At 40.5% G+C, this 26929-nt stretch overlaps 1 protein-coding gene across 4 annotated transcripts in view; it reads left to right on the forward strand.

The window, feature by feature from the left end:
* Positions 1 to 694: 694 nt before the first annotated feature.
* The window catches only part of CAV1 (caveolin 1), a 42429-nt gene continuing 16194 nt past the window's right edge, over positions 695 to 26929 (forward strand). The window contains exons 1-2 of one of the 4 annotated variants that reach the window (XM_032221491.1): positions 695 to 805; positions 2567 to 2731. In XM_032221491.1, the coding sequence (XP_032077382.1) occupies positions 776 to 805; positions 2567 to 2731 (195 nt within the window). In that variant the 5' untranslated portion in view covers positions 695 to 775. Of the gene's footprint in view, positions 806 to 886; positions 1160 to 2499; positions 2732 to 26929 lie in introns of those variants that run through there. The other 3 variants (XM_032221494.1, XM_032221495.1, XM_032221492.1) reach the window with 3 other exon arrangements.

Raw genomic sequence — 26929 nt, forward strand, 5'->3', positions numbered from 1 at the left:
AGAACAGTAGAAGACTCTCTTTCATCTATCTATCTATCTATCTATCTATCTATCTATCTATCTATCTATCTATCTATCTATCATCTATCTATCTATCTATCTATCTATCTATCTATCTATCATCTATCTATCTATCTATCATCTATCATCTATCTATCTATCTATCTATCTATCTATCTATCTATCTATCTATCTATCTATCTATCTATCTATCTATCTATCTATCTATCTATCTATCTATCTATCTATCCGTTAAAGAAAGACCGCAATCCCAGCGACGAGCAATTGTAAACAAGGCAACCGGTGTTCGGGGTGTGGGTGTGTGGCTTCCCCCCCCCCCCGCTTCTTTTTAACTGGAGCAGCAAAGACCGCTCGAGAGGTAGTGCCAAAGCGTGGACCCGCTGGCCTAAAAACAGGCTTTCAATATTGGGGGGATAAAGAGACGACGGCGGGAGGGGGGGGATCTGTTGAACACGGTTAGGGTGTCCTGGCATCCCCCCCGCCCCCTGGCGTCCCCGCATCCTTAGGGGGGGATCATGTGCCTCAAGACCTATCAACTCTGCCCCAGAGGTAGCAGCAGAAGGAAACTCTGGCGGGTGGCCAACCGGGCCACTTGGAGATACCTCCCATTCGGCAGCCGTCTCTGCGTGGGCGTGCGGGTGCTGGGGGGGGGGGAACCGTGCGTGCTGCCAGCGTCAGGTCCCGTCCTTCTTCGGATCCTGTCATTTACCCATCAGAAAGATTTCTGCAGCGCCTCCAGCCAGCCCAAGAAAGCATGTCTGGGAGCAAATACGTAGATTCCGAGGTAGGAGCTGCTTTGCATTTTTTTAAAAAAACGGCTTGACATTCCTGGCAGCCGGTTACCTGCTCCAGCCGTCTCGCGAAGCCCTCTTTGGCTCGCCTCTTATCTCTTATCTTCTCCACCTCGGAGCCTCTTCCCGAGAGGGGAGGAAATCCGGACTTTTCCGGGCAAGGGGAGGTTATTCTCTCGGTGGTGGCCGGTAACTCGATCTCCTTGGCTGGGCACTTCTCTTTCCTCCCCCTTCCCCCTCCCGTCCCGAGCTGGGTTGCTCAGTTTCTTTCGCCCCGCAGCAGTCGAAAGACCGCACCAGTTCGGGCGTCTCCACCCTGAGGCCAGCAAGCAAACGGCTCTCGGCGCGTAAGTGCGGGACGGGGGGGGAGTGGGGAGGCTTTGCCGCTCTGCAAAAACTCTCGGGTGCAGGACCCCAGTCACACACACACACACACACAACACAGACAGACAGACAGCCCGTGCTGTGGCCATTAATCAAGGCGGGAGAGAGGATTTCTGGAGAAGGCTGCCCCGAGTCCAGCGGCCAGGCGTTCGTCGAGGGGGCTCTTTCGCTCTTAGGAGAAGCAGATCTCTTGCACCCATCCAGAAGAGGGCAACGAGGGGTTGGGGTTGCCTTAGCAGAATGCCTCCACCCGAGAGTTTTCATGGCTGACTTACTGAGGTTTCGGGACTTGTTTTTTTTTTTTTTTTTTTAAACCCTTTGAAGTAAAACCGACCGGGCATCGAGAAGTTCATTTTAAGAGCATCTCCCCAAAACGCAGCAAGGTTAGAAAACTGGTTTTCTTTTTCCCCGGACACCACCACCTTTCCGACGCGGCCCAGTCTACATGCAGTGACAAGGCTGGCTGGGTGCTGATTATTAAGAGTGCCAAGACTTTTGACAGCTCCAAGTTGGAAGAGGCTTGAAATTTCACTTTTCATTGTCGCTTGATTTCAAATTCAATCTTTTGAAGTCTCGTCCATCACCCCGTGATTTAATACTAAGGAGTAGTTAGATATTGCCCTCTTCATCCCAAACCTGCCTACGGGAAAATCGGGCCCAAACTGTTGCACTTTTAATGATCGCTGCGTGGCCTCTTTTCCCACCTACCCCAATTCCTTGGGACGCTCAACTGAGGCGGGCTAAGAGCTTTTATGCCAACCTCAGATCCTGCCTGGATAGTCCAAGCAAGGAGTCATTTTTCTAGCAGAACGAAATAAAAGGAGGCTTTAGGCGATGCACTCGCGTTTCTTCCAGGGCCAAAGGGGAGCTCATGCAATGCCCCCAAAATATCGTAGGCACTGAAGTGAAGAAGCTCCGTCTAACCAAATTTGGACCTGTGAATTGTTGTCTGGTTTTCTCCCACGGCGGGTGGGTCATTCTGGCAGCCACCACATCGATCGGCGATTTCGGAGCTGGAAGCGCCGGAATTCAAGGGCGAGGTAGCCGCTCCCTGCCCCGCGGAGTTCGCCGCGCCCTGCTTCTGCCTGTAGAAGCCCCCTGGCGGCGGGAGGCGGAATTGCAGTTCAGGCCGGTTCCCAGAGGGGTGTGTTGGAGGTACCGTCCTTTTTAAAAAGCCCAGGGCCTTGAGGGACAGTGGCCGGATGAAGTTCCTCCTGCCTTGATCGGCTCCCCAATTCAGCCAGCAGCTCTGAATCGTCGCGGGAATCTTTTTCCCCACTCTTCCCTCCCTTTCCTTTCCCAGGGACGCTCAGTTCAAGGCAGCGCGGCGGACTGATCGTTTCCCCACCCATCCCCGCTTCCCTCTCCAGGATTATCTCTACACGGGGCCTCTCCGGGAGCAAGGCAACATTTACAAGCCCAACAACAAGGTCATGGCTGACGAACTGAGCGAGAAGGAATTCCAGGACGTCCACACCAAAGAAATCGACTTAGTTAACCGGGACCCCAAGCATCTCAACGACGAAGTGGTGAAGGTAGGAGTCCGAGATCTGTTTCTATGCTTCCCCCCCCCCGTCCACCCCGGGTCGGAATGGACTGAGGGAGTAAGAAGATGCGCAGGGATTTTCCCAGGGAAACTCGTGACAGTTTCTTTCCTAAACTCGGGCTTTCATACACTGCTAGAAGTTTGCATAATGTCGCTCAGTGCTCACTTTTTAAAGGCCGGTGTGTAATATCCGACGCACGAACCAGCTGAGAGATGCAGGATGTACACCTTTATCTTGGTTAAGCCATTCTGATGGCCGAATGGGTCAGTTAACATGTTTCGATTAGAACGAGGAAAAACACTCTACTGCACGGGTGAAGCTTTTTAATGTTTACCGTCGTAATGGATTCTTTATTTGAGTATATTATTACCTTTTACAAATGTTCAGTAAATAACTCTCCGGAAAAACTGCATGCAGCTGAATGTGGGTCTCTGTTTTCCAGCAAGTTAATATTTGAATAACTTGTTGGAACACCTGTAAAATGGAAACAGTGCTAGGGACAAGAGTGCTAAAACTGTGGGAAAAGTAAAGGATCACAAGCTACATTGAAAAAAGAACAGTAGATCATGTAGAATGTGTTTTTGCTTTGGAGTTTTGGAATAGGGGTGGGGAATGGCCATTCTCCATAACGTTTTTGATGTTCTGCATGTGTTTATATTTAAGATGCCATGTGATTCTGGTGTCTTTTTTTAAATACTGGGCAATGTTAATTGTACACTCACTTCTCAGGGCTTACTGTTGAATAACCATAACCAATGCATTATTTTGCAACATCTGATCGTAGAAGAGAAAACAAGTTGCCACCTAGAATAAGTTTGGGAGGTTGTGTGATTAAGAGAAACATGCATTTGAATATTTTCTCATTAAACGTAACACTGTTCACAAGAACTTGCCTTCAAAAGTGCTACAAAAGGGAGGAGGAGGAGGAGGAGGAGGAGGAGGAGGAGGAGGGGGGGAGGAGAACCATGAATCATTAATTGGTAAGCTAAACAAATGGAAAAGAATAGGTCTGCAATGTTTAATCTCTTTTGGATTATTTAATTCTAAAACGATGGAATTGGGCAAATTGTTTTTTTAAATAGATAGATATTTTCAAATATGCAAATATTTGAAAATATTGCAATATGCAACTGCAAATATAAAGTGCCGCTTTAGAAACGTATTCCCTCTTTTTTGTGTCACAGAAGGAAATGCCAGCTCTAAGATGAGGTTTATTAAAGGAGGGAAAGCAGGGATGTTGGGAAATATGTATATGTAGACTTTAATTTATTTATGCAATTTTTGTACTGTCCACCATACTTGCATGAATGAGCAGTTAACAAATAAAACAAAATCATATAAAAACCTCAGTCAAAAACAAAGTTAAAAACAAGATAGACATGAGTTAAAAAGAATAATTGCAAAACTGAAAGGCACACTTTGAGATGTGTACTGGAGGCCACACGTAAAGTAGACAGGGCCTGCCAAGACAAAAACAAAATTTGAATTTAAGTTAATTCTCAGTTCACCCTTTCCATCTGGTGGCAACTTCTGGAGATGGTCTAGAAGTCTCATATAGGTTTTGGGGGGTTGCATATGGCCTCACATTGAAAGCCATAAATATAACAGTGGTGACATTTTGTTCCGAACCATTGCCCAGGACAAGTAAATTTAGAATTTAATTGCATGCAGATAAATCTCACCACTTCTGGACGCACAGTACTGGACTCTGAGGCGGAGTTTTTCAAAAGATGTTCTTTAAAAACTTCACTCAAATGCAGTTAGCAACAACCATATTAAATTTTCTTTAAGTATAAAGAAAGGGTGGGACTTGTATTCCCACAAAAAAAATATATGCCATGGCCTCCATTTTGTGCTCAGAGATTTCAGTAAGTTTGTTGATGATTCAGAGGTTCTGCAGTTTGAAAAAAAATGCCAAACCCATGCTCTTAAATCATTAAAGGATGGTCCAGATATCTGTAATTGAAAAAAAAATATGAAAATTTATATGATGTGGATTCCCAGTTGACGAAAAGAAAGAAATTATTATTTTACTCTAGCTTCTAGCTTCAAGTCTCAGTATTTCTGCCTATGCAGGCACTGTGGCATCACAGATGGGCTAGTGTGGGATGGCAGAATTAGAATTTGTGGAAGTAGACAAAAACCAAACTAAAAAAGCGGAGGGAAGGTAAAAACAATGAGAGAAGCGGGCTTTCCCAAAAGGTGGCTCTATACCAGGAGTGTCAAACTGGCAGCCCGTGGGCCAGATGCGTCACAGGCAGGCCATGCCCACCCCAGCTCCAATGGGAAAAACATTGCAAAATGTCACCCTATGGCAATATGGTACCATGAGTTTGACACCTGTGTTCTATACTAGTGCCTATTAAAAGTGGTACCAGTAAACGTTTGCACTCAGTAGAGTAAGTCAGAGGAATGGTGTCATTGCAATGGCTGCAGGGTCTGTGGAGGAAGCAACCAATAGGGTGGGGGGAAGACAGAGATTAAGACTAAGGATAGGGTCCAATCTGCCCCTCTTCCTCACTTTTTCCCTCTGATACCTGAAGCAGCCAATGTACTATATGCCTACAATAATGTTCAAGTCAGCCCTGGGCATTAGAGAAGGCTGGAAAAGGCCTGGCTGGATTTTATACTATCACATTGTGCTTCAGGTTCCATCTGGCTTGCACTGACTTAAAACCAAGACATGCAATCACTGAAAGTTGCACTTGGCTTTTTGGTGAGATGCCAGAGACTTCATGCTGAAGAACAGGAGCACAAGTGGGGAAAGCTAGAATAAAAGTGCTTTGGTTTCTATTCAATGTAATTAATTAAAGCCCATAGAAACTAATTAAATACAGTTCAAATGATTCCTCTTAGTGTATTGCATCATTTTAACCTTTTTCCATATGAGAAATTGCCATTTGGTGGCAAATTTGGAGTGAAGTTGGAAGTCTCAGTTAGGGCTGTACAGCTGGGGGGGGGGGTTCCAAAATTGCAGCAACGGGTTCGCTGCCCCATTGCTGGGCAAGCGTGGCCATGGTGGGCGTGGCCTAGTTGGCCTCCTGCACATACGGGGAGACATTTTTCACCCTCCCCCAGGTTCCAGAGGATTTCCTTGAGCCTCCGGGAGGGCAAAAACTGCTTTCCCTGAGCTCTGGAGGCCCTCCAGAAACAGGCCCATTTCTGGACTTCTGGAAGTTCCGGTAGGCCCATTTTATGTCCTCCCCAGGCTCCAGTGGTTTTCTTTGAGCCTCCGGGAGGGCAAAACTGCTTCCCCCAGGTTTCAGAGGTCCTCCAGAAACAGGCCCATTTCTGGACTCCTGGAACTTCTGGTAAGCCCTTTCCCCCCCCTCCCCGAGCCTCCGTGTGGACCCTGTATTTACCTGGTATGATGAATGGGCCATGTGGAGATTCCTGGGAGGGGAGGAGTGAGAGGGGCGGGGCAGCGTGGGTGTGGCTAGCCATGGGTGGCATTTGGGGGTTCGCCAAACTGGGCAGAATTCTAGCTAGAGGATCGCCTGAACCTGTGAGAACGGCCTGCAGCCCACCCCTTTGTAAAGTGCTATCAGGCCTGAAACTAACTTATGAGAGAGAGAAATCCATGTTACACGGCAGTGTTGCCTAGTGGAAGTTTGTAAGGGGGGACAAACTGAGTTTAACACTATTGTTTAGAATATTGGAGTGGGCAAGATTTTTCTAGTATTTCTGAGGAAGGTTGATATACATGAGAAAGCTTTGTTGAAGACTGCCCAGAGTCACTTTTTTTGTGAAATGGGCAGCTAGGTAAATTTGACAACTAAATAAAATAAAATGTATTTTAGCCAACAAGCAACTGAATTTTTGCTTCTGGAATTTAAATTTACAAATTTCTATGAAGGATGTTTATGAAATTGAAGGGGACTCAAGTTGATTCTGGTTATTTGTTTTTAGTTAGCGTTATAAAACTGCTCTTTAGAAGGCCAGATCCTGAAGATGAAACTCAAATATTTTGGCCACCTAATGAGAAGGAAGGACTCACTGGAGAAGCGCCTAATGCTGGGAAAGATTGAGCGCAAAAGAAGAAGGAGCCAATAGAGAAGGGGGTGGCTGGATGGAGTCACCAAAGCAGTAGGTGTGAGCTTAAATGGACTCCAGAGGATGGTAGAGGACAGGAAGACCTGGAGGAATGTTGTCCATGGGGTTGCTATGGGTTGGACACGCCTTCGCAACTGGCAACAGCAATAAAATTGTAGGTAATTTGTAATAGAAGAAGAGTATATAGATACTGATGATCTGTTCAAATATTCAGATGGTGGTTATGACTACGTGACTGAAGCTCCACCACATTTGATGTGCATGTGATATCAACACATATACCAAAAGCCTCAGGGCTTTGATTGCACAGTTGTGATCTCCATCTTGACTTCTTTGACTCATCCCTTCAAACACTCCTGGTGCCTCTGTGTGTGTGTGTGTGTGTGTGTGTGTGTGTGTGTGTGTTTTCATCTGAGGTTCGAAATCTAGTATGCTCACATTTCATAGGCTTGAAGAAGTTCTTAAGCTACTTCATATCCTGAAAGGAAATTATATCATTCACAGTGTTTTGCTTACAATGTTTTGCTCACAATGTCTTGCTTGCATTATTAACATTTCTTTTGTCTCAAAGCTAATTCAGATGTTTCCTTCTATAGCACAAGTGGTTCAGTGAGCTGATTAGGAACATACTGTATATTACTTAGGAGATTGTATATTTGGATGTTTCTGCCTCTTGTATGTTTTCTAATGCCAGAACTCACTTCCCTGAGATTCTCTCAAGAACTGTCTTTTAATTGATTGCCAAATGAGCATACATCACTGTCTAGTATATCTGTATTCTATAGTGGTACACTAAAGTCAGCATTGTCACATTTCTCTTCTCGGTTTCCATTAGTCTTAATTTTTACCAAAAGAATAGGAAACTTTCACTTTCTCCACCAAATAATCATTGTTAGGATAGGCCAAATGGCCTTCTAATCTAGACCCTTCCACCAGACACTACCATGTAGGTACCTCTTCTAAACCCAACAATCATCCAGCAGAATTTTCCCCACAAGTCAAATATTCTGATTTCTGCCATTGCAAATCCAAATTGAGAGACAGTCTTAAATTTGAGACTCTAGTCTAATATACTTTTAGGTAGAACTAAACACCACTAAATACTAAATTTCTTTTGAAGAACAACACACTGAATTGAATTTGGGTTTTTCACCAGAAGGCAACATTGTCCCATAGTACATAAAGTCTTCTTGCAAAACAATACATGAGAAAGTAGCTTAATACTGCAACATAACTTTTTTAAAAAAAAATTGGGAAGAGAAAATAGGCTTGGGAAGAAGGGAGCGTTTGGGGAATTCAGAGCACATACTTCTTAGCTTGTTCTTCAGAGCAGCTGAAAGTCGCAAAGCAAGAACATCTTACAAGGCTTAGTGATATAAGGAAGGCAGGATGGAATCTACATTGCTCTCTAACAACATATCCAAACAGAAAAAGATGGATACTACTGGGAATAAAAGGCTGCTCACAAGAAAGAAAAATAAGGGCAAAAATGAGTATTTTAAAGGAAATGTTTGCAAACTTTCCCCCAGAGAGAAATCAAACGTGTCAGTTACATCCAATGTGCTAAAGAAAAAATGGGAATGCTACTTTGCTACAAACAGGTTCAAATTATAGACCCATTAAATACAAATGGTTTTTCTTTCTCATCTCCTTGTACCTACATGCTACTGGTGAGGCATTTCAAAAGCATAGACTCATCTGCTGCTTTTAAAAAAAGCTATCATGTTGGGGATGGAGGTTTGCAGCATTTTACTTTGAAGATAATTGCTGTTCTTTCATTCAGATAAAACAGCAGGCAACTCTTCATCACCTCCAAGAATACTTTAGAGCCAGATCCAAGTTACAAGTATAAACTGGGTGATGTTATATAAAGGTTATTTCAGACTGCAGTGACTAGGGGACTGATCTAATTTGTAGTAAAGTTTTGTATCCAAATTGAAAGTTCCCATTCTACACAATAGCATCCGGGGCAGGGGAAACTCCAAAATCATCAAGACATTGGAGAGAAATAGAAGGCTGGCCACATTTGCACATGTAACAAAAAGGGCACAACTTGAATCCAAATGCTCCGTTTGCCATCTCGCTCACGCACGCGCGCACACACACACACACACACACACACACACACACAGAGAGAGAGAGAGAGAGAGAGAGAGAGAGAGAGAGAGAGAGAAATGAAACTGGTTCTGCACGAGCAATTGATAAATTGTGACTAGACATAAGATTTGCAGGTTGTACTTTGGCTTTTCCTAAATTTTAAGTCCTTCTGGCCAGCAAAAGATGCCCATATAAAACTAAATTTTGGATCTCTTCAAAATTCATTGAACTGAACTGGACATATATCTTTATTACATTTTTTAAAAAAATATTACAGTTTTATTGATTTGCATTCTTTTGTTGCTTCTTTTAGCAAGATACTTTTTTTTTTACCGTTAAACTACTGAAGATCAGAAATCCTTGCTGATTTAGAACAGATTACCAAAGAACTACAAGTTGCTGCAGATTTATTTTCTGCCCAGTCTAATAGGGATCTTGAAGTAAATGTTACTTTTGAACTGCAATTGTTTGGAACACCGATAAATACTTTTAGTCCCCTGTGTGAAGGACCGAGAAAAAGTTCTCCTACCAAAGTCTGGAACAATAATAGTGCAAATTTGCTTTCTTTTCAAATGTGTTTCAGTTTCTCAATCTAACCACAGCTATGGTGTTTTCTGGTTGTCTCCTATCCTACCTGCAGATGCCATCTTTAAACATTTACCCTGTTTAACATGCTGTAACTGACCAGGCCCAGTCCTGCTTAGCTTTCAAGCCCAGACAAGGTTAGTTGGGCGTGGCCCATAGCCAAGTAGCTGAATGTGTGTAATTTTTTGCAAATATACCCATTTATCTAGGAATAGGCTTCTGTGAAATGAGTTCCTGTTTTAAATAAGCATGCATGGGATTGTTAATTAAGGTAAATGATAATGGAATGCATATTTTTTTTAATAAAGTACTAGCGATTGCCACATATTTCATTGACTTGAAAGAAACAATTCCTTTCTTGTGAGAAGTTTCTAGCTATTTAGTGTCTTTTTCTGAAAGTACACTTCTTTGAAATAAACATGGATCTTTAAGGCACAGAGTAGACCCTTCTTTGTCATCTTGTGATGTTCTTGATTTCCTTGAATGTTTGCTCCATCACAGCCATTTTAGGGTTTCTTCATTTTATGACAGGTGATAATCATTCAGTATGGCCCCTCCAAAAATATGCATTTTGTTTTCATCCCAGTTATAGGGGCAGCTTTTGAAGGTATTCCTGTCAATTCATTCTTCATGTTTCTTTCATACTAGGCATCCATTATAAGCTGCAAAGTTGTTTCATATAATGACACACAAATTATAATGTCATGATGAGAAATGATCAAATACATTTATTTATTTGTGCCCTGCCTTTATTATTTTTATAAACAACTCAAGACAGCAAACATATCTAATCCTCCTTTCTTCTCCTATTTTCCTAACAATAACAACAACCCTGTGAGGTGAGTTGGGCTAAGGTCCAACAGCTGGATTTCATGGCTAAGGCAGGATTAGCACTCACAATCTCTTAGTTTGTAGCCTCTCTCCCTGTCCCTCAGTCCCCCTCCTTTGGAAGATGGCATCAGCATGCTTGTAATATTATTTCCTATCCCTGCTCTCCTACCAGTAGATGCCTCATTTCCTTTATTCAACAAGTGATAGCTTAGCTCATGCTGTAACTTACAAACTGGTATTTGGAGTTTAATAAGAATGTAGAGAAAAATTGGTGACAATATTTGACCCAGTGTTTATGTATTCCCATAAAGCATAGAATTGGAAAAGTCTGCAAGGATCATTTACTTCAACATTTTGCAGCCCGCCAGAACCAATTATGTTTTCCTTGAGAAGAGGCTATCAAGATTCTTCCTAAAAATCTCTAGAGAATCCACAACTGAAATAATTTTCTTTTCTTTCTTACTCTTAAATTAAATTTTAGAAAGCATAATTCACACCTACTATTTCTGGTCCTAGTTTCTGTGACAACAGAAAATATAAAGGTTTTTATTTCATGGAAGCACCTTTGGAATCTTTATCATTATAAAATGATTGTTAAGGTCTGTATTCAAAATCTAGTCTTTCGAAGATTGCTCTCCATCTCATGAGGGATCCTGAGCCACCCTATTCGGTCTCCTACAATACTCTAGAACAGTGGTTACCAACGTGGGGCCTACGCCCCACAGGGGGGCAATTTGATTTTTAATGGGAGCAATTTGAACCTAAAAGGTTAATGGCCTTTTAGGCTTCCTCTGCATGAGTTGAGTTCACTTTTTGAGTAAAGTAAGAATTATATGTTGGGGGGGGGGGGAATCAGGATTTTAGAGATGCTTAGATGGGGCATGGCCAAAACAAGGTTGGGAACCACTGTTCTAGAGCAAAACCCTATCAGTCCAGAGTCACTTTGCAGGGAAGATGGACAGCATAGAAATTAAATAAATAAATAAATAAAAATAAAATAAATAACAAAGAAATCAGTTTGGTCTAGCAAGGAGGCAATTTGGCCTAGCAATTAAGACACCAGTCCATAAAATAGGAGACCGTGAATTATAGTCCTGCTTGAAACATGACAGCCAACTGGATAATTTTAGGCCTGCCACTGTCTCTCAACTCTCAACCCACCTCACAGGGATGTTATTGTAAAGAAAATAAGAGAACGTTATGTTTGCAACTTTAAGTTATTTATAAAAATAATAAAAGCAAGATAAAAATAGGTTTTTAAAAAAGCCATGCAGCGTGGTGACCATTATGAAATAGCACTCTCCTCACCTATCTGCCTGCTACCAGTGATCTGTGGTCAGTGTCAATAATTGGGTGGTTATGAGCAAATGTTTTCTCAAAGATGCCTAGTGGGGGTGCCAGGTCTTTTTCCATGCAAGTAAGTTCATTAAAGTGGAAAGGTTTCCAGGTTTCATTGCATGCCTACAGGGGAAATAAGGAATCAAGTAATGAATAATACATTGGATACTGCTAATTGAATGTACACTCTTCAGAGTCACATTTTTGCATGTATGGGATCCCTGGTTTATTCCAATTATTTGGCTTATTTTATATTCTGTGCATTATAGTCATTGTCTAGGATTTTTGCATTGTGTTTCCCCTAATGCCAACATCAACACAGAAGAACAGCCGAACACGGACAGATGATTAAGCAAAGGCCAAGGAATCTGCCCTGTAAGCAATTCTTTGCATGGCTTCAGTATTATTTCACAAAGTGCCTCATAATGTTATGTATTTGTTCATTATCGGGGGGGGGGGGGTGTCAGTGTGCCATGTGGCAAGCACATCATACAAAAGGGGACAGAGACATTTACAAGGCAGAAAGTAACAACCACACAGAGGGAAGACTGAGAAGGAACTAAATTTCATGTTGCTGGATAAATGTTGCTAGTTTGCATGGACATTGTTGAGTTGCTGACACTGCCTAAGCTCCTTGGCCCTCCAGTGGAATAACACAAGAATAATTCACGCAAAATAAAACAAGTAAGCAATTCTTCAGATGACCTCAGTATTGTTTCCAAAATTGTTTTGGAATCTGTGAAAAACAATGGGTTTTTATAATTTTATTATTTGCATCCTCTGTATAAATAATACAGATTTTGGATATGAAGTTTTATTATGATGAACCAGCAATAAGAAACTTAAAAGCAAGTTAGAAGCTGCTCTGAGCTAGTTGATGGTAAAATCACTGACTTGGGCTTAGAATTGTATTAATTTACCACATCTGAGCTATAAAAGTCCAGACATCCATTCAGTGAGAGTGGAATTAGAATATTCTGTTTCACTTCGTTGCTATCTAGCAATTACCTGGATTATTTTTTAAAAAATAATTTTTATTAAGCATATTTCAACATTAAAAACAACACACAGTTCCACTCTCTGTATCGACGTCACTCTTATTAACATAATTTATAATTATATAGATTACTATACTATGTATTATATACTCATTTAAACTATAACAATATTTACAAATATATACATTACTCTCTCTTTTTGATATAAATCTTACATATTCCTTATATAGTAGTTTTACATCTATCTGGATTCTATCTGAATTCTTATAGACCTCATTAAACCCGAATTGGGAAAGTTTCAGTGACCAGATTGAGACACTAACATAAATATTTGGCAATGGAGTATGGGGTGTGAGGTTGTAAAGAAAAACTTGAGCTGCATGCAGCCCTTAAATCTTAGATTTTCATATATGCACTGAGCTGAATTTTAATAAGAAACCATTTAATTTATACAGTTTTGTGCATTTAGTAATATGTCAAAGCAAATTTTAGTTCTTTAATTCTACTTTTTATGGACACTTACCTTTAACAAATTATACAGGCATGAATATAATTGGAGAAAGCAGCTTGGAGAAATCAAAAGGCAATGAATTAAGCCATTTTTTTCCAATATTCCCTCTCCTTTATTGCTTTTCCATATTACCAATGAATGTTATTTAATTCACATTTAAGGATGCTCTTTGAAAAAGTTAGATAACTACAGAACGGAGTTTCTCAACCTTAGCAACTTTAAGAGATGTGGACTTCAACTTGTAGAATTCTCCAGTTGGCTGGTGAATTCTGGGAGTTGAAGTTCACAGATTTTACAGTTGCTTTGAGATACACTGCTTTACAAGGGAGGCTTAGCACAACTAGGCTGTAATAACTCAGTATAGCCCAAATAGAACCCAGGGTCAAAGATAACTACCGTACTTGTAAATACTCAGAAATGTGAGATAGAGGGTAGGAAATGCAGTTAATTTTAAGCAATTTTTGGAAACCCTGGAATGATCTGGCTGACAAGGTTGGATGAAGGTATTTGATCAGTCACTGTACAAATAGCTCAGGCTGAGAAGTTTTCCTTTGCTGTTCAAAGCTGTAGGGGGAATTTGAAAGCTTGCTCAGTTATAAGATGATGGTTAGTTCCCCCATAAACAAGTCTATTGACAGTGCATTTGCCTTATAAAGCAGCATAACCACTTCCATTTTTAACATATCTTACAAAATCATAATATACAGTTCCTAGAACCCATAGAACTGCTGGGAGAAAATGAATATTTGTTTATTTTTGTCTGAACTTTTAGCATCTAATGCCAGCATGAATAGTTGAAAGCCGCTGTTTAAATTTTTTTTTAAAAAAAATCTAAAACAGACAAGATCTAATGAGAAACATGGGATTTAAAAAAAAAAACTTAAAATTGTAGTATTAAATATGTAAAGAGTACACAGCAGGGAGAGAGGGAGAGAGAGAGTTAGTTAGTTGCTGGAAGAATCCCATCACACAGAATCCAGAAGCTGTGTGCTCTCTCACATGTATTAAACAGTTGTGAAGTTTATGTACATAATTCTATAGGTTAGGTGGATGAATTTAGCTTTTTTCCCAATGCTTTTTTGTTTCTTCCCCAAGTGCAGCCTCTCTTTACACCCACTCATGGCCTTTCTCTGAATCAGTAAATATTGCCACAGATGCACTAACGGATTATTGTTTTCAGCCTGCTTGAGCACAGCCAGTTATGCTGCCTCCTGGAAGGGTGCGGCCAAGAGAAAAGGGCCTTGTATATATGTGTGCCCTTTGCCAACTCCTACTCATGGTAGTCTATGACTTGTTTCCTTTTAGTTGCTTTTTAAACTAAAGTTATAATCCTATGCCTGCTGCGTACTGGGAAATAAATGTCTTGCCAATTGGTTAATATTAACTTCCAAAGAAGACCAGGATCTGGCTATTAGACCCTATTAGACCGCTCTGGAGGGTGAAAAACGGCCCTACGGACAAACTGGAAGTTACCATTCCTGAACTTCCAGGTTGCCCATACGACTGTTTTTCACCCTCCAGAGTGGGAAAAACAGCCCAACGCCAAACCGGAAGTCCGTTCCCGAACTTCCGGTTTGCATGTTGGGTGGTTTTAGGGAGGCCTCCGGAGGATGAAAAACTGCCAAAAAAGAAGGCCGAAGTCGGCCAGCATGCGCATGCACATTGGAGCTGACAGGGCAACACCTCGCGTGCCCTAACAAATGGCTCCATAGATTCACCATCAGGGTAATAGAGCAAACTATTTATTTGCTGTTTGAATTGTGCCCGTGTTGGAACACTGCTGCACTATCATTGACGGGGCATATCTTGCAGCAAATAAGGTATAATCCTACATGTGAGAAACACATTTCCCTATCTGGCTTCCCCCTTCAGTCGGTTCCACCACAAATCCGCGGTAGACTAAAGCGCGCTCGACGAAAGCGCGTACTTGACGTCATCACAACGCAATGAAAACGGCACGCTGTGAGCGGTAAATTTAAAATTAACACGAAAACCTTACCCTAACCCCCCCAAACCTAACCCTAAACCTAACCCTAAGCCTAACCCTTAACCTAACCCTAAACCTAACCCTTAACCTAACCCTAAACCTAACCCTAACGCTTAACGTAACCCTAAAACTAACCCTAACCCTTAACCTAACCCTAACCCTAAACCTAACCCTTACCTTTATGTGAATTGGCTTGCTTTAATTTTATTTTAATTTTAATTTAATTTATTTTTAATTTTATTTGTCGCGCTGCCGATGATGTCACGTACGCGCTTTGATCGGGCGCGCTTTAGTGGACTGTGGTTTTGATGGGTCACGCTTCAGTCAGGTTTTTGTATCCTAAAGCCTTGATTTTAATGATAGAATTCAGAGGTGCATCATCCATTGTATATAACTGTAAACCAACAACACTGAAGTAAGGTAGTCCTCTACTTAAAACCAAAATCAAGCCCAAAATTTCTGTTGCTAAACAAGACAGTTATTAAGTGAATTTTGCCCCATTTTACAAACTTTCTTTCCACAGTTGTTAAGTGAAACATTTCAGCTGTTAAATTAGTAACCTGTTTTTTAAGTGAATCTGTCTTCCCCATTGACTTTGCTGGTAACAAGGTTGCAAAAGGTTATCACATGACCCCAAGACGCTGCAACCGTCAGAAATATGAGTCAGCTGCCACCTATCCTCTCCTGTCTGTTAGACTTACAGTAAAATAGTGGTAAGAGAAAACAGAGATGTGCAGCTCTACACATTTCTGTTTCTCTGGGATATCAGTAATCTCCCACAATCAGATTCTGAATTGTATAGATCAGTGTTTCTCAACCTTGTCAACGTGAAGATGTCTGGACTTCAACTCCCAGAATTCCCCAGCCAGCGAATGCGAATGCTGGCTGGGGAATTCTGGGAGTTGAAGTCCAGACATCTTCACGTTGACAAGGTTGAGAAACACTGGTATAGATGAAAACATACACAGCTGAGCCTGTACTTTTATTCAATCATGGGAATGAAGGAATACGTAAATTTACATTTCCTTTCTCTACATTCGATTTAGCATCTTGCAGAAATACACGTTCCCCAACCTCATTTAAATTGACATAGACAGGGTCTGTGGAATGTGTGTAGGACAGACCAAATAGATGTGTTAGAACATAGGCACCTTGGTGGTCTTCTAGTCCAACCCCCTGCATGAACAGGAGACCCTACACCGTGGTTGTCCAGTTGTGGGAAGCACCCATAGCTACTGAAGGCAAGCTGTTTCATTGGGTGATTGCTGTTACCATTAGGCAATTTCTCCTTAGTCCTAGGTTGCTTCTCTCCTTAGTTAGTTTCAGTTCATTGTTTCTCTACTTCCTTTTGGTGCTTTGGAATATAGTTTGACCTCTTCATCCGCGTAAGAGCCCCTCAAATATTGGAACACTATCATGTCATCCCCTGGTCCTTATTATTCTAATAAAACTGAGACTGATTAGTCTAATGAAAAGTCCTTTTCATTAGTCTTTCACTAATGAAGCTAAATTTTCACTAACTTTTCACTAGTTCTTTTTTCATTAAGCTGATCTCAAAATGCACAGATTATGAGTATATATTCCACTCTCTTCTAATTCACAGAAATAAATAGATAGCCTTCAAAATGGTAGGGAAACAATATATGAAGTGAACACGTCCGATGGAAGGGGATTTTGTAACCATTACTACATTATTTTCTGATGTCAGGAAAAAAAGATAAGCACAGTAATTTAAAAGTTACAGGACAGTACACCAAGCAGTGCACTTCAGTTTGCTCTTCCTTTCTGTTCACAGCTTTAAACTGTGACTTTGCTTGAGTAAAAGCCAAATTAATTCAGGTTGTAGAATTACAACCTGAATGGTTTGGTAAGAATTACATGAGAGATGAAAATGATCCAAAGCTCTGTTTATATCTGATGTACTTGCTTCATTTTCAACAAAGTGGGACTGATAAGGTCAGTTCCTCAAATAGGAAAGAGAAAGATTCCATCACAGCTAAGAGTGAAATTGCTGCATTCTTTAGTAAGCCTGCTTCCTACATACAGAAAGATTTTTAAAGGAGTCCCCCCCCCTTTTTTTCTCCTCTATGTAAGTTCTATGGCAAAAGTATACATTTGCAGCAGGCTCTGGGTGATGCATCCTTGAAATGACAGCATATAGGCAATTTTGGCTAATCTCAAAAAAAAGAGAGCAGAGATGGACTTGTCCTTACAAATTTCAGGGTTTTAAGCTAAAGTGTGAAGTCAAATTAACGATACTGGAAAAAAGCAGTGGCTTTTGTACTGTCTCTAAGAAGTGAGATGGACATGTCCATGAAATCACCAGGCATCAGACTCAGTTGGAAGGAAATTTATTTACTTACTTTATTTACAGAAGAAAATAAGAGAAAGAAAGCATTGACATACAGCTCCTGAATCAAACCCTATCCTCAAATGTGCACCTAAGATCTTCTTGTAAACACAGAAGATCATGTCATGTGTTTATGACTGCTGTGCTTGCTTCTGATTTAACACTGCCCATCAACTCAAGCTAGCATAGTCTCATTGTTTGTAAAAATGAGATTACAAGGACTGGGAAAAGATTAGTGATGTAATAAGATGTCTATAAAACATTTTTGGGAGATGTTGATGTCTATTTATGGTGGTTAAAACTTCCATTTTAACAGTAAATGATTACTCAGCAAATAAATGTCCACATAATGAAAACTAGAGAGCAAAAATTGGATGTAGGATAATCCATCCATCTTCTCTGCTGTGACCTTCTAAATCCAACTTAATATTATGATTTGTTCCTTTTTAGCTTAGTGTGATGTGCATACAATACTTGAATCTATAAGACTAACTGGTGTTTTATGCAAATTATATCACTCAAACCTTTATTTAAAAATTCTACCCATCAGTGTAGTCTCTACAATTAGAATAGAATAGAATAGAATAGGCCAAGTGTGATGGACACAGAAGGAATTTGCCTTTGGTGCATATGCTCTCAGTGTACATTAAAAAATACATTCATCAAGAATCATAAGATATGATACTCATAGGATACTAAATAAGCAATCAAATCATACTAGGAAACTAAATAAAAGTATATAAACTGTAAAGATACAAGCAACAAGGTTATACTCATAAGTGGGAGAGATAAGTTATAGGAAGGATGAGAAGAATAATAGTAATACAGTCTTAGTAAATAGTTTGACAATGTTGTGGGAAGTAGTTGTTTAGCAGAGTGATGGCATTTGGGGAAAAACTTGTCTAGTTGTTCTGGTGTGCAGTGCCCTATACCATCATTTTGAAGGTAAAGGTTGAAACAATTTATGTCCAGGATGGGAGGGGTCTGTATATTTTCACAGCCCTCTTTTTGACTTGTGCAGTATACAGGTCCTCAATGGAAGGCAAATTGGTAGCAATTGTTTTTTCTGCTGTTCTAATTATCCGTTAAAATGTGCGTCTGTCTTGTTTGGTTGCAGAACCAAACCAGACAGTTATAGAGGTGCAGATGACAGACTCAATAATTCCTCTGTAGAACTGAATGAGCAGCTCCTTGGCAGTTTGAGCTTTCTGAGTTGACGTAGAAAGAACATTCTTTGTTGTGTTTTTTTGATGACCTTTTTGATGATAGGTGTCCATTTTAAGTCTTGAGATATGATATATCCTAGAAACTTGAATGCCTTTACTGTTGATACTGTGTTGTCTAGTATTGTAAGAGGTGGTAGTATAGAGGGTTTCTCCTAAAATCCAGCACTATTTCTATGGTTTTGAATGTATTTAGTTCAAGATTGTCCCAGTTGCACCACAACGCTAGTTGTTCAACCTCCCATCTGTATGCAGATTCATTGTTGTCTCAAATGAGACCAATCACTGTTGTATCATCTGCAAATTTCAGGCCTTTAACAGCATTGAAATTTGATTTAAGCATCAAATTTACATTAAATTTAAATATTAAAATTGAGATACAGTCATTGGTATAGAGAAAGAAGTACAACACTTAGTGATAATCATAGGATACTAAATAAGAGAGCGCACAGCCCCCCGGGGCTGTGCTAATTATACAGGTATCTGATGTGATTTTGCCTAGTTCACCTGCTGCTTCCTGTCTTTTAGGAAGCTTATGATCCGTCTACAAATGTGGTCAGGTACAGCTAGCTGATTTAGTTTAGTTAGAAGAATATCTGGAATGATGATATTAAATGCTGAACTGAAGTCTACAAAGAGGACCCTTTCATAGGTCCTTGGAGATTCAAGATGTTGTAGGATATAGTGCAGAGCTATATTAACAGCATCAATTGTTGATCTATTTGCTTAGTAGGCAAATTGCAAGAGGTCTAATAGTGGATCCATGATGGTTTTCAGGTGGACCAGCACTAACCTTTCAAATACTTTCGTAAGTACAGATGTCATTTGATTCCTTGATGGAAGGTTTCTTTGACACTGGGATGATAGTAGAGCATTTGAAGTAACAAGGAACATAGTACATCTCTAGTAATTTATTAAAGATGTGGACCAGTTGGTCAGCACAAGCTTTTAAGCAAGAAGGAGTTATCTTGTCTGGGTCTGGTGCTTTTCCTGGCTTTTGTCAGTGAAATAGACCTTGCACCTCATTTTCTGTAATCGCCAGAGATGGTGGGTCCAATGGGATGGGGTCACTTGTTAATACATTTCTGGCCTGATTGTACAGCATTCTGTCACCTTTTCTGTAGGCTTCTGCTTTGGTACGGCATAGCTGCTTAAGTTTAGCTGTGAACCAAGGTTTGTTGTTACTATATATTCCAAGGTTTCTGGTCCGCACACATAGGTCTTCACAAAAACTGACGTATGATGTTACAGTATCTGTGGATTCATCCAAGTATCAATTAGTATCAGATGAGCAAAACCATTGCCAGGAGAAGCTATGACTGGGATCAAGAATAATTGTTTTGAGCTCCTAGAACAGTGTTTCTCAACCTTGACAATTTTCAAATGGGGGGACTTTAATTTTCAGATTTCCCCATCCAGCTTTTCATGACTTCCTATTGGTTAATATTATGTCAATTGGATCCATCCACTCAGAAAGAGTACACAAGGGTTCCTTGTGTAAGAAAATGTTCATGGCCTCAATATATTCTTTCTATCTTAATCCCTTGAATCTGTTCCTGGCACTGCTTCAGCTTCCTGATACTGGGAGTTGTCTGTGCAACTTCACATCCACTTCTAAAAGATAAAGGAATTCAAATAGACTCTTGTCTTTTTTGTTAGCCACTGAACTGTAGAGTAGTATTGCTGACTTGGTAGAGGCGGAGAGGTGTGTGTGTGTGTGTGTGTGTGCGTGTGTGCGTGTGTGCGTGTGTGCATGCACACTCACACACACACATTTGCAAGCATAGCTACTTGCATACCTATATACAGAGAGAGAGGTATGTGAGAAATATTGTGCAGATATTTACAAGGCTCAGTAATATTTGCCTCTCCGAAATTATTTTCATCATATAGTTTAGCACTAAATCAGACCTACATGTTTGTCCTAAATGTTATCTCTTGCAGCCATGTGGACAGTGACCTATCTTTTCCTCTTCGAATGCAATGTTTCTTTGATAAGTGGAGTGAATGTCCGGACGTCTGTGGGTTACATGTATATTCCAAAGGAAGTGGAAAAGTGCTGGTCAGAGAAACTTTGCTGGCTTCGTATTCCTCTGTAGCTTTTGGAAAAATGTTTTACAAATTAGGTCCAACTTGCAAGGTTCTCCAAATATTTTAATGTCGTCGTCGTCGTCATCATCATCATCATCATCATCTCAGAATTTATGGATGTCCATTTGCCCCTTTTAATCTGGCAAAATGAATTGTTTGGCAGCATTGTATATTTGGTGTTCTCCTTCCCTCCCCAAATGTAGATTTGTAGGCGTTACTTATGACCATTTTATGAGCATTGTGTATTTGAACCCTTTTAATTGCTTTTTTAAAAAAGGAAATAGGGCTATATGAGAACATGACTATGCTAACAATCTTTCTCTATTGTAATAAACCTATTTGTTTTCAGCTGTACAGTTGGAACATTAAGCATTCAGAGATACTGGCCTTGACATGACCAATTTGTATGATTTCCAAAAACAAGTTTGTGTCAAGTCTTCAAATAGATTCTCATACATACACAGAAATAAATATTTAAACAATGTAGATGATCATGTCAGTAAAGAGTTGGATACTTATTTAAGAACAATATCAGCCTTCTGAACATGAATTTTTATTCCACAGCACTTCTTATTAAGCACTTTAATAATGTCAATATAACATTAGATAACCTTTGTGTTTTCTCAAAGACATGTCCCAAAAAGGCAAATGGTGTTATTCCAAAATAAGTAGATATGGAACTGGAGGCATAAGACTGATTAACTTCCCTTAGTCAAATTTACTAGGGACTACAATAATTATATGTTATCAAGTCAGTATGATTTTTTTTTGAGATCACATAGACCTTCTGCACAGTTTCTTAATTCCCAATCTGCCCCTTCAAGTTTTCCAAATGTTTACCCATTGCCTATAATCAAGTCCACCCTATTCTCTTTCTCTTCACGTTTCCTACAGTAGCTAAATGGACCTCACAAGGGAACTACAATTTTGCATAATATGTTCAAAATATTATAATTTCAGCCCAGATCATTTGGGCCTTAATTGAGATCTATAGAATGATTTGTTTTATGAACCATTTTATTTCTATTTATAGTATTATCAAGTCTCTCTCCACCACCAACATACAAAGGAGTCAATCTTTTTTCTGTTGGGCTTCTTTAATGTTCAACTTTGTTTTGTATAGGGTTTTATGGGGGAAATAATTGTCAGCCCTATTCTGATCGATCTCTCCCTCCCTCTCTCCCTTCCTCTCTCCCTCCCTCCCTCTCTCTGTGTTGCACACAAACACACAAAGATCAGAATATTTCCTTCTATGACTGGGGGGGTGAAGGAGCTTGTGTGGGTAAATGAAATCATGGGCTATGTCATCAGAGATATATATGTGCAGAAGGGTTTCCCAAGGTGAACAGACCATGATGGATAACCCAGACTAACACCAATCACATCCAGGTTGTTCAGTAAGTCATTAAAAGACACAATGAGTACAACATACCTCTGGTATGTTGTACTCATTGGGCATGGCTATGAAAAGGCGTTTGACTCAGTATTCTAGCAAGCAATAATTAATGCATTGCTCATCCAAGGCAAAAACATTGCTTGCATAAACGTATTACAACAAATATAACAAAAAATGGCAACAATTTGCCTTAATGATCTTAAAGTGGAAATCAACATAGAACAAGATGCACAACAAAACAATGCAGTATCACCTGTCCTTTTCTCAGCCTGCTATAGAAGTATTTCACAAAGTAGACTGGACAAAAGACGAAATAAAAATCAGCGGTGCCTGCTTAAATCAATTAAGATTTGCAGATGACATTTTCTCTTCTCAGAAGACACAGAAGACACGTACAAGAGATGCACAAAGAAGGAGAACTATTTGGCTTTAAAAGAAACATGAAAAAGAATCAGGTTCTGTTTAATAAATTAACCAAAGAAAGAATTTTTTTATATATCTAGAGAAGAACTAGATGTAGTAGATACATCCACATATACCTTGGCCAATGGATCTCAATGGAAGGCAATACAATAAAGGAAATTGAACATTTTAAATGTGATTGGCAGGCATAATTTTCAACAACAACCTCCCCCCATGCCTGAAGAGAAAAGTTTTTGATCAGTGTGTGTTACCTGCTCTAACATATGCATGAAACATGGGCACTAAATCAATACAAAGGTTATGAGGGGCGCCAAGAGCCATGGAAAGATAGATGCTCAGCATTACAAGACAAGATAGAAAGACCTGCACATGGATTAGAGAATAAACAAAAGTATACAAAATGAAGAGAGTAAAAGAAGTGAAATGGAAATGGGCTGGTCACATAGCAAGAAGAACTGATGAAAGCAAGTGGACCAAGGCAGTCATAGGATGGATCCCACTTGATAAAAAGCATCCACTAAAGTGATCTAAAACAAGATGGATCGATGACATCAGCATGTATTGCAGGACCAATTGGCAAAAGAAAGCTCAGGATAGACAAGGGCTAAAATGATGGTGGTGATGATGATATAGTGTGTGTGTGTGTGTATGTGTGTGTGTGAGAGAGAGAGGGGGGGAGGGAGGGAGGGAGAATATGAATATTTTTTCCATGGCAAGTCTATGGCATGTTTCTTGACTACCAGTTTCTTCCATGTTAATTAGTCTTAAAGACAGAAGCTATCTAATACTTCATTCTCAACTCTAAGGCTAGGCTATTTGCTGTACAAGTTGTTATAAGCGGACTCCAGCCAATCAGTGAGCTGGCTGGGATGGAAAACTTTAAGCACGCCGCGTTTTCCATCCCAGCCAGCTCACTGATTGGCTGGAGTCCAGGCCAATCCAATCAGTGAGCGGCAGGCTGGGCTGGCTTAAATTTGTAGGTAGGTAGGATAGAGAACAGAACGATGAGCCAGCCCAGCAAGCTAGCAGCTGATGGGCGGGAGCTGCGAGCGCCAAAAAAAGCGTGCTTTTTAAAAAAGCATGCGGGACGCGGGAAAATGCATTAAAAAGTGGGGGTGTCCCGCCAAAAGCGGGACGTCTGGTCACCTTATATTAATTGGATCTTTTTTGTAATAAATTTAGTCACTATAATCCATAACTTTTATTACTAAAGCATGGAGATTACCTCCATTTTCCACTATCAGCATAGTATCATCCGCAAAGTGCAAATTACAGATGTTTCTTCCTCCATGCTATCTTCTTCCATTGTAGCCTCCCACAGTGTATATTCAGTATATAGGTTGAAGAAATAAGAAAGAGTATCTAGCATTTTCTCTGGAGGCAGTCTGTTTCACCATGTTCCATCTAGGCTACAACTTTCTATCTTATGTACAGATTTCACATCAGGACAGTAAGAAATTTTAGGACTCCCATTTTCAAAAGCCTTTCTATAATCAATGAAGCACATCTTGACTGCTTTTTTTTTAACTTTCTCAGTTATCTAGGATGCATCAGCAATGATGTTCTTGGTTTCCTGTCCTTCTCTAAAACCAGATTGAATATTTAGCAGCTATCTTTCCATGTAGGATTCAAAGTGTGTTGGGTGATTCTAAATATTATTTGGCTAGCATATGAAAGATTACTGTGTGATAGTTTGCAGACTAATGAATCTTCTTTCTTTGGCATTGATATATAGATTTCATTCTGTAGAGCAAGGGTGTCAAACTCAAGACCTGGGAGCTGAATCTGGCCAGTGGGGCGCTTAGATCTGGCCCGCGGGACCATCCTGGAAACAGCAAAGGATTGGCCCATGTTGCCTCTGCCAGAGGAAACAGAGCTTGGGAGGTCCATAGGTGACCCTCCTGAGCTCCGTTTTCACTGGTAGGGGGTTGCAGGAACCTGTTGCAGCCGAAAACAGAGCTTGGGAGCCCGTTTTCACTGGCAGAGTGCTTGGACCATCACAGGTGCCCCCAACGAGAGTGATGTTGAGTTGGCCATGCCCAAGACCAAATACAACCCTGATGCGGCCCTCAATGAAATCGAGTTTCACACCCCTGCTGTAGGGCATTGTATCATTCTTCAGATTTGCTGCCTCTTACTGATTCCTTTTAAGTTGTTTGCCATATTATTGTAGATATTCCATTCATTCCTACAGACTTGTGACTTGATAATCCCAGAGTGCTGATTTAATTTTATTTTCTAGTACAAGAAACTATGTAAAACTATGAAACTTGTAACTATGGAACATCTTTCTTGGAACTTTTTGAATCTGTTGTTATCTATCCACTGGCATCTTTTACATACCAATCTGAAGTTGTCCTTTTGAGTTCAGACATCTTTTGAAAGAATGTACTTTTTTTTCCACATTAGTTTCTATCTGTGATGCCTTTACAGAAAGTATAATATTACTTTTTGCCTCTTTTAGCAGCTCTTTGAGGTCTGTGTTAAATTCCTTTGTCTTTCTTGGCTTTTAGCTTCTCTTATCTTGGCAATGTCCACTATTTATTCTGACATCCGGTTTGATTCCTTCTGTTTGATTTTTCTCTGGGTCTTTGACAGTCTCTTTTCATATTTATCCTTAACAGTGTCTTTAATTTCATTGGACAGTTCCAATGGTTCTCAGAATGATTCCTGATGTTCTCCTTAAAAATGAGAGACAGGGGAAATATACCCAAGATCATATTGTGAAAACTGCTTGACTTTGTTCTTCTATTTTAGCTTGGCATGGGACTTGCGCATGAGCATTTCGTGATCTCTTCCACACTCAAACCCTGGCCACAACTAAGCTCTTCATATTCTTATACTTACAGCATATTCAGTTTTGTTTCTATGTATTTCATCTGATGATGTCATTGTATATAAATATCACATTGGTAAGGAGAGAGCAAAAAAATATGTGAGGTAATATTCCACTCCACTTTTGTAGAAGCTTCTTCCAAGAAGCCAATTCCAAGAATACATCAAATGTGCTTTCTAGAAAATACTTATTTTGAAATAAAAATTTTAATACTTTAGAAATATCCCTTAAATTTGATTGTTATAATCTCTTCTTACCTCCATTTAGATGGAAATGATGTTACAGAACATACACTCTACAATGAGGTGTATTATTGTTCAAATATTAGGGATTTACTCAAATTTCTCTTATAGGAAGTAACATGGTTGTTTATGTTATATAGGTAGTCCTTGATTTAAGATTAAAATTGGGACCAGAATTTCTACCATAAGTTGTTGTAGTCATACATCAAGTCAGATCTCATTATACAACGATTTTTATGATGGTCATTAAGTGAATCTGCAGTCTAAGTGCAAACATATTCTTCAAAAAGGGTATTTTCGTGGAAATTGGCAAAAAGGTCACAAATAGTAATCAAGAGAGTGCAAGACACTGCAACAGATTGTAAACGTGAGCTGGTGCAAGCACCTAAATTGCGACCACATAACCATGAGATGGTGGAACGGGACGGCCCGTTCCCATTGCCGTTCGGAGCCAGACGTTGGGAACTGGGTAGCTAGGGCTACGTGGAACTGTGGAGCTGTGTGTGTGTATGCCAGAGATTAAGAGCTGGGCGGTCTGTTCACTCACCGGGAAACACTGAAGCTGACATCTGAGCTGCTGAGATCGTGGCTAACCCCCCCCCCTCCTCTGTTGCTGTTGCTGGATACCGCGCTGTTGTATGTCAGGGCAGTTTGAGTTATGCTGAAAACAATTGAGCTCTAAGGACACGGAAGACACTAGGAGCCCCGGGAGTTGACTTATTAAACACCATCTAAGGGGTAGGCAGTGCTGAGTTGGGGGAAGTGCTCCCCCCCCTCTCAGGAAGAACTAAGGGGTTTCTGGGGCGTGCTTGGGGTGGCGTTGCTCATGGAGCTGCTGTGCTCAGGGACGCTGAAGACACCAAGGCCAGCACTGTGGTGGTTAGTGTGGCTCAGCTGACCAGAACACCTCACTGAAGTTGCTATTTGCTTATGACTCTGAGACCAGCTGGGAATCCCACGGGACTGTGAATGGCGCCTGAACAAATATTATAGCCTGGCTGCCGGGAGGGAGTCTTTTGATTATTTGTAACCATCATCTACATCATTTGCAACCATCGAGGCCACCTGGGAATGCTGTGGCCGCCCGGGAATGCTGTAGCCTAACCGAGTGAGTTGTTGAGAACTTGTGGGCCACTACCATCTTGCGAACCTGTCGGACCGCCTGTGGAGGGAGGCGGGCGGTGACCTCCTGACCACCGGGGCCGAAGACACCTGTTTGGAGCCT

This window comes from Thamnophis elegans, chromosome 7 (assembly GCF_009769535.1).
Source record: "Thamnophis elegans isolate rThaEle1 chromosome 7, rThaEle1.pri, whole genome shotgun sequence".
Classification (NCBI taxonomy): domain Eukaryota; kingdom Metazoa; phylum Chordata; class Lepidosauria; order Squamata; family Colubridae; genus Thamnophis; species Thamnophis elegans.